General features: G+C 34.3%; 1 protein-coding gene across 1 annotated transcript in view; it reads left to right on the forward strand.

Annotated features, from left to right (window-relative positions):
• Window positions 1–8,583, forward strand: part of MOSPD2 (motile sperm domain containing 2) — a gene marked incomplete at its 3' end in the record, with an annotated part of 30,057 nt that extends 21,474 nt beyond the window's left edge. Inside the window, exons 9-14 of the mRNA XM_079535105.1 lie at window positions 1,815–1,927; window positions 5,432–5,528; window positions 6,262–6,358; window positions 6,890–7,019; window positions 7,924–8,026; window positions 8,437–8,583. Of these exons, the coding sequence (XP_079391231.1) occupies window positions 1,815–1,927; window positions 5,432–5,528; window positions 6,262–6,358; window positions 6,890–7,019; window positions 7,924–8,026; window positions 8,437–8,583 (687 nt within the window). The remainder of the gene's footprint in view (window positions 1–1,814; window positions 1,928–5,431; window positions 5,529–6,261; window positions 6,359–6,889; window positions 7,020–7,923; window positions 8,027–8,436) is intronic.
• Window positions 8,584–9,194: the final 611 nt, after the last annotated feature.

The raw sequence follows: 9,194 nt of genomic DNA on the forward strand, positions 1-9,194 counted from the left end.
ACAGGTAGACTAACTTGTTTTGGTTGTGCCACATCTGCTAAGATGTGATTCTCAGAAACAGGAACATAACCACTGTTTAGTTTGAAAGTTAGCTTTGGTGCTAAACTGCCTCAATATTTAATTACTTGTTTTATTTCAGATTTCTAGTTAGTGTACTTTTTCAGTATTTAAAAATAACAGTTTATGGTATTTTTCTATTTCCTACAGCATAATCAAGCTACCACTCAATCTTCTGAATTAAGCTGATCATTTATACTCATCCATTCTTAATTTAAAGACATGTTTAATACCCAATCTTTAACATACTTCTAAAATTCGGGCTCCATGCCATTGTTGGCGCTGTTCCTGTTCAAGGAAAAAGTCAGTTGTCTTGCTTCAGTATGCTTTCTGTTCACATAAAAATAACACTTGCCATTTCTAACACAGATATGTCAGTGTTTGCCCCTTCTATGTTGAGCTTCTTCCAAACTATTTTTCAGAAACTGTTCCTTACTTTATGAATGTTTGGCATATTAAAAGAGGTTATTTTGTACTTGACTGTTCATAAATATAACTTATCAAATATTTTTGGATAAGGCCAACTTCTGAAGTGACAGGTTTCAAGTGACCTGTGAGATTTCATTATTATTTACTATGTTACTAGTATTTATTTGCATTATCTGCAGATTTTTGTAATCACTAAGAATTCATCTGATTTATTTTTATGTATGCCTCCTCTAATCCCGTAGAAGTGCCTTTTTCTTTCCACAGAGTAGAGGGAAGCGTGAGCAATAAACTTAATTGTAAGTGCCTTTTCTGTAGACACCTGTATTTAGCATGTGAGATTCCACCTTCAGTGGGTACTACTGTAATTTTTTTTTTTTCTGGTAATTTAAATTGGAGTTATGTAGAATAAATCCAAACACATTGACTATGCAGTGTATTTATACAATAATCTTTTAAAATAACCACAGTTACAATAAGTGAAACTACTATGTTTGAGGTGTTTTTTTTTTTTTTTTTTTTTTTTTACAAAAATCCATCTTCTGTGGTACTGTATTTCTTCAATTCCCACACTTCAGATAACTTACATAAACTGAATACCCTTCCTATCTTCTGTCGCTGTTTCAAGTGGAATAAACACAAAGCTAAGCAGAATCTTTAGCTTGCTGATTTTCTCAAGTCATCATGCCACTTATTTTTCCAATTCTCTGTGTTTTTTTCTCCCATTCAGCATTTTATTGAGAATAAAGAACTATAGAGTCGTGAGGTGGACATCCAGCAGGCTTGTTGACTTGTATGTAGTCTCTTAATGTAACAGAAGAAAAACCTCAGAATTTAAGTTCTGTTGTTTGAACTCTCCAATACTTCAGAGATCAGCTTAAAAAATAAAAAATACATTCCGCAAGTTTTTAATGCAGTGAAATGTGGAGCTGTTACTATGTTTTCTGTTCAGTGTAACAATGATTATAGTGGGATGTCACTTGGAAACTTTTGCAGTGAAAGTGTAACATCAGTACTTTCTAAACTGCTACTATAAGTACCACAGTTTGCTTATCTGGTGTCTACAAAAACGACCAACTCAGGCATCAGGAAAATATACAGAAAGGGGAGAAAAAAGGCATTTTTAATATATAACATGACTTACAATACATTTTTTTTTATGTGATGGGCTTCCAGAATTGTCAAGCAATGAATACATAGTAAATTTTGTCTGTAAAATGTAAACTGTTGAAATAAGCTTCCTCCTGACGTTCTTTAAAATACCTGCATGAATCTGTAGTGTGTGTAACCCAGACTTCTAGTTAATCATTATAACCATCATTTTTACTCAGATGAATTCTGTAGAACAAATTTCCAAGTCAGAGGAAAATGACAAAACAGAGTTCAAACCAAAGAATGCAAAGAAAGCACTAACCACTTTTAAAGGACCTTTGTTACATATCAGGTAATAATAATTTTCTTTTTAACAATGTGCCTTGGACACTTGAGTAATTAGTTTTTAAAATAAACTAGACTTTTTCAGGCTATTAAAAACAGCAGTAGTTATTAACAAATACAAATTAGTTATGTTTTTCTGCTTTTATGCATTTTCAGTGAATCTTTGTGTATCCATTGGCATGCTTTTTTCTACTTAAGTATGTGTGTGTGTACATGTATATAAATAGATATATTTCTATATATCTATTTATTTATTTAGGAAAACTGTCATCAGTGTTATCTGTAATAAGAATGATTGGTAATTTGGCACTATTTCTTACACCAATGAAATCAACTATTTTTGTGAAAACAGCTTTCACTGTTAAGATAAAAACTATTGAAGCAAGATTGAAGGTGGCACCTGTGCTAGTACCTTGAACCAATTTGAATGGGTACAATTCTCTGTGTGGGAAGTGCTGTCTAAATTGCGCACCTGCTTACAATCTCAAATGGCAGTATTTTTATGTCTAGCAGTTAATCTCTTTTTCAGCACAAAAGTTCAAGAAAAATCAATTAGACAATCTCCTTTCTCACTGCTTTTCAGGTTAAGATGCTTGTTTAGAAAATGATGTAGATCTTAACTTGTATTTTCATTTACAGTTCGCCATTAAATGAATGAAGAAAATAGCTAATTTATAGATAATTCCTTAGCTAATTTTGTAACTGCTGCACTGAATTAGATTTGGAACGGATTTGAATAATGACATATTCATTAGCATCTAAACGTTTGTATGTCAAATTTTCATATGTTTGAAATGAAAATTAGCTTTTTGCATATAAATAACTATGTGAAGTTCTATTTTCTTGGTTGGCAGTACAAAGGCATAGACTGTGGAATTGTTATCTTAAAGGGATTTATAAAATCCATGGGCATCTACTTAAGATTTTTCATGAAGAGAACTCAGAGGAAATACTTTTGTTTTCTTTCCTTCTGACAAATGAAGTAGATCCATCCACCTACTTAAAGAAAAAAAAAAAATTTTTTTAAAAAACAAGTTTAAGAGAAAAAACCACTTCTTTCCTGCTATAAACATAGATGTGCTGCACATTATGTAAACTCAAGAAGAATGAATGTTATGAATATTAGCACCTTTATAGTTGACTGCCTTGTTATCATGGAAAATAAAAATACTGGTATCCCCCTTGGTCCTGCTTTTTTTTTTTTTTTTTTTTTTTCCCTCAAGTAAACTCTTGAAAGCATGTGTTCTCTTCTTGCTCTTTGCTAATACTGTCACTTTGTAGATAAAAACCTGCTTATGGTTTCCCTGGCCTCTTTGTCAGAGCACTGAACAAACAAATAACCAGCAATTTTCTGCTCACAAGTATCTATATCACACATGAGGCATGAATAAACACTGTAGAGCTAGCTTTTGTTTGCTGATACCAGCATTGTTGTCTTGGCATGGGGACAGAAGCAGAAACTGAGTAACAGCAATGCTGGTACTATGTAGTCAGTAAGAGTCAGTTGCCTTTTTGTCCCTAACTGCTTCTGCAGAGGACCTCCTGCATTGATATTCCTTACCGATCACTGCCTGCCACTTGTTTGCCCTGATATAAGACTAGAGCTGAATCACAAAGCAGAAGTAGCAAACATGCTCTTCTCTTTTCTCACGCATATGGTCATGCTCACAAGTAACTTTTCTCTTTCTGGTTAGTATCACTATTGCGTTTGCCTTGTAAGCCTTCCTAGAAAAGGCTGGCGTTTATTGGCCTTTCTCATGAATAACTTACTGTATTTGATAAGGTTAAAAAAAAAACAAACACAACAAATAAAAGACAAAAGAAAACCCATCTGTTTACTCACATTTTTTTTTAGCCGAAGAGTAGCTCATAATGCGTTCATAGACAAGACTTTGTAATATGATACGAACTGTTTATTCTCCCCACACCTCAGATAGTAAAGAAGGTAGTGTGAGAAGGCTTGGGTGCTTATAGTATCACCTCCATCTCCTACTATGTCACTGCTTGACTTGACAGGCAGTAAGCCTTCAGAGCTGGCTCTCAAGTGTTCTGCTGTGGGTTTTTTTTTGTTGGTTGCCACAGCTTGTGGAACAGCAAGAAGCATGGGGCTGTGGCACAATATTCCTTTCTTCTGGCTCTTTTTGCCTGTTCGGCACTAGTTTATGCTTTTCAATCCCATGTATGATTTCTCTTGCATTTTCTTTAACGTTCACACCAACAGTAGCTTAGCATTAATGTCACTGAAATGCCTTGTAGCTACAATCCTTTTCCCTATTGTTGCTGAGTATTTGAAAGTTTGTGAATGGGAATGAAAGATCTCAGAGGAGAAAGAGGTATACTTAATTACCTTATTAACTTAATTACCTTATTAGCCTTTTTCACACCCATCAGTTTTTGCCTTGCTTAGCACAGTTCCTTCCTCCCTATCAAGAATGTTTTCATGTGGACTGTCTAGCATACTGCAAAACATAGGCACCTTCCTCCCATGCAATCACTGTTGGACTCTTGTTCTAGCATAGGAGTTCAGGTTTGCTATCCAGCACCAAGAATTATTTCTCTTGGCTAATGTGCCGATGTGTTTAGATGAGAGAGAATAAAGCATTGGTGTTATTAAGTGAGATTATTTGAGGAAGAGATCAAAAATGAAACTAGTATTCAAGAAAGAGGCAAAGGGCAGAAGAAGGCAGAAGTTCTTTTTGAAAAAGAATATCCAATGCCATATTACTGCATGCTATGGGAGTTCTTTGCGTAGTCCTTACACTGCATATTTGAAGGAAGCAGTTTTTCATTGTTACTTGAACTTCCTGTCAGCTTGTAAATGAGCATGCCCTACTTTAGGCCTTGCAATGTTCATTTGAATCCATAATCCCAAATGAATTATAGTAGTTGGATGTGGTTTTAAAAGATTTTATGCATGACTCTTAATTGCATAAGATATTAAAATAAGCAAAACCTTAGGTTTATTTACACATCTTCAGAAGTGACTGACTCATAAGCACAAATGAATTTAGCAGTAGTGATTATAATGTTTGCCACTTACAGATACCTGCCTACTCCTCTTATGTGTGCACTACAGCCATTAACAGGGGCAGGCTTATGAGATGGAAATTGCTCCCTGTCTGTAACAGCTTATGGCCTTTCATAATAGAATTGAAATTGATTAAGTTTTCCCTTAACATAGCATTGTAAAATGCAGGGCTGAAGGGACTGTATCTATCTGCTGGCTATCCCTGCTTTTGCCAGTTGTCATGCTCATGCAGGTAGAAGAATTCAAGGGCAGTAGTCAATTCAACTGATTTTGCTAGGTCCATTTGTGGTCATGAGTCAACTGTAAACGTCAGTACAAAATTTCTGTGCCTTTTTCATGTTTTTTTAATGGAAAGCTGTTTACAGCAACCATAGCTGAAAGGTTGAATGTATTTTATTTCCCTGTAAAGGTGATGAGGTTTTTTTATATCGTATTTAATAAAGATAATTTGAATAAACCAGCCCTTCTGTATTTTTTTGGCAGTCCTGCAGAAGAACTATATTTTGGATCCAAAGAAACTGGAGAGAAAAAGTGTTTGATAGTTCTGACAAATGTCACTAAAAACGTAGTAGCTTTTAAGGTAAATATATTAAGCATGATCTGATTTATTTAACTTCTGCATAGTTTTGATAAGGAAGAAGAAATACTATTAAGTTCTTTTCCAGGGGCTTAATTTTTTTAACACTGTTGGGGTATTTGAAAGCAGATCGAGGAAATATTTTGGCTGAATTTGTTCCTGTGGTATGCCACCCCAAAGAACAATTAATAATACAGATCTTTGGAGCATTGGCTGAAAAAGAGGTATTAGAGATGGTTAGTTCTTTGGTGACAGTATAGTACTTATAACAATCAACAAGAAAGCACTGAGCTTTGGAAATGGATGTCCTTAGAACTTTTTGCCTTTTAAAATCTTGACTGGGAATAAGTTAGTAACGCTCCATAATAATGCAGCTGCGTCTGCAAATGTCACTATCAAAGGAATTAATGCAGTTATGTTTGCTTCAGAAATTCTGAATTGGCTTGCATCCTGGTTTGGTTTTCCAACATATATTTTATGTTCTCTTCACACACAAGTAACTAAAGTTTCCATACTTTCCAGAATTTTGTCAGGTGTTCCATTTGAAAGTGGATGAGAGGAAAAAATGAAATAGTGTGATTACTCCTACAGAGTAAGGTATTTTAAAGATATGCTTCACTCTGTCTTAATCAGTCTTTAAGGATTTCTGTGTCGTTGGTCAATACAGAATTAGATTATGAAAAGGTCATCATCTGTGTATTTACTATATACCTGCTTATTATTTTTTTGCATTTAGGTAAGAACGACTGCTCCTGAAAAATACAGAGTTAAACCCAGTAACAGCAGCTGTGAACCCGGCACATCGTTAGACATAATAGTCTCTCTTCATGGTGGTAAGTAAAATCTTATGCAGAATTTTTTAGAAAGCCTGGATGATAACATGAAGGCTGACGAGATACAAAAATGTGCGGGTAGTAAGGCTGAGTGAAACCAATGTCCACTTGACTGTTGTATGATAGTATTACCATTTATAAGAGAACATGTCTGTCATACAGCATTTGAGTAACTGCCTGTACTAATTTACTACTCCACATAGACATAAGCAGGTGTTGTCTGCAGCTGACTCCATTTCTTATCTTAAAAAGATACATTTCTTATAAAGCTGTGGGTTCCCATTGAATTGCTCAGGTGAAACTAATTCCGTTAAAAGGAAACTGAAGGAATTTAGAAAAATGATAATGAAAGCCGCTGAGCATAAGAATGATTTTATCATTTTTAGTTCCAATAAGTTGGTCCTGCAAAAGTTCTCATTTTAAAATGCTTTTGCTTAAAAGTGTTCCATGTGCTTTGTAATACTATTATTTTATCCAAGCACTTTCCTTTTTTTTTTTTTTTTTCTTTTTACTTTTTTTCTTTGAGGGCAGGTTTTTCAGCTTCTCTGCAGGATCGTTTCCTTATAATGGCTGCAGAAATGGACCAGTCTTCTGGATCAGGTGTACCAGAACTGGCTCAGTTTTGGAAAGAAGTCCCTAGGACCAAAGTGATGGAACATAGGTGAGTATAGGGTTTTCATGTATTTTGTAGCCATTGTAATTTATCTGATTTATAGCACTTTCTTGTCATAGTTCTTAGTCACTTTCATTATCATAGTCAGTAAAGGATTCTCCAGACTCAGTTGTGTGCTTGCTGACTGAAGTATATTACTGTGGCTTTCTGTTTTAAATGAAGAGTTTTTTTAATATGTAAGGCACCTTGCATGGTAGTCTGCACATGCTTTACTTTTTGTTGTTGCTTTATTGTACTGCTCAAGAATTAAGCAAAAAAAAAAAAAAAAGGGGGGGAATAGATGTGAAAATGCACCTGTGAATTGTGTGTGTGTGTCTATACATATAGAGATACATATGCAAATATATACCTATATCTGTTTTTACTTTCTTATGTTTGTTCACATCTAGTAGTACCACTACACATTTCTAGGAAGAGTATTCATTTCACCAGAGGAGACTCTACTGTATCTCATAAACTGTGTAAAATTCCACTATTTCTAATAGTGGCTTGAAACTCTGTTCCTGCATATATTCAACTGTGAGAGAGGTGGAGGACTTGAAAAATAAGGTTGCTAAGGTTTAAAATGGAAATGAAGCCTTTAGATTTTGTTTGCTGTTAACGCTTTGTTGCATTTCTTGTTGCATTTGATTGAGTAAATCCTGTATTACAAATTTCAAATGGTTAAGGTATATTTTATCTGTGCTTACAGATCGTTTTGATCTGCCTTTGTATCAAAAGCTCTCAACATATAATTGATGAAGCTTTTTCAGACTGTCATTACAATAGTTATTTATAAAATTAATAGATAACAAAGGACATGTAAATAGCAGTTATTTGGACAGTTTACTTTCCCTATTTAATTTTAATTTTTGATTTTTACTGTGCATATTTTTTTTAATCATTTAAACAGGCTCAGGTGTCATGTCATAGAAAGCAGTAAGCCTTCTACTCTGACATTAAAAGAAAATGCACTAAATATTCCAGCAAAAACCAATGAAGATTTACATATGCAGGTAATAATGTATTCCTTGATACTTTGTAAATTAGACTGCTTGAAAAGCTTAGAGCTCAAAAGTAAATCAGTGACAGGAATTTAGTTATTTTATTTAGTGCTAACAGTTTAAATAATAAAGTGTACTTCCAGTGTACTTTATTCATTCGTCTTGCTTTATGACACGTGTCACATGTGAACAGTATCTATTTCTTCCTAGTCTGGAGACGTCACCTGCTTGATACAGGCAATATAAATAAAGTTCTACACTTCTTTAGTAGAACAGTCTCTTGAAGTATGTAGTGATAGAAAAGGGATCACTAAGAGGCTGTATTTTTAATGTGCTTAAAATTTTGTGGCTAAATTGCTTTACATTAGCAAGTGCTTTCATTTGTGGTAATTTAAAACTATTGAAATGTTTTCTATTTTCAGCTAACTCATTTACTGCAAATTAATAAAAGACTTCAAGAGCAGATTGATCGCTGCCTTTGGTTCCAGCAGTTGTCAGTTGTTTTATCATCATTATCAGTTACTATTGTTGCCTTCTGCTTCTACCTGGCATATAGCCAGAGAAGCTAAAAAGAACCGCGTTGCGCTAAAGATGCTGCCTATCATGGTTGTCTGGAGTGGAAATGATTGCTGTACTACACTCAGATTCTGGAACTGCCAACATGAGGTTTGTGAGCCCACAGCAACGGATGAGTTTGCTGAACAATGAAGTAAGCGACCAACAAAGCAAGTTACTGAGAGTAGACACTTGGAACAGCGTGTGAAGGAGATGATAGAGCTGGCAGTTTTATTTCCGCTATACAACTTAACAAATACTACTGAATTGGAAGAAGAAAACCAAATACAACAACATAATTTAAAACTTTAGTTGCTTTTTTCCTCAAGTACTTTAAATACAGTATTTCAGTTATTTTCATCATATTCATTCCTACATTCAAAATTACTCTCACAGAAGATGTAAGCATCTGCTTGATGTATTCTAAAGTTTCACGTGTTCTTTCAGGAAAATCTACAGAAATTATGTACCATGGGCAGATTTTTTGTATAATCTATGTACAATCTGGTATAAAGGAAGATATCTGTTAGTAATTAGTTTCAGGGCCATTGCTTTCTTTAATTAAATTCTTTTTTTTATTTTTCCTTTTCCTGAAAGCAAGCATATTGCAAACATTTTCTACCAA

The sequence above is a fragment of the Tetrao urogallus genome, assembly GCF_951394365.1.
Source record: "Tetrao urogallus genome assembly, chromosome: 1".
In the NCBI taxonomy this organism is placed as follows: Eukaryota; Metazoa; Chordata; class Aves; order Galliformes; family Phasianidae; genus Tetrao; species Tetrao urogallus.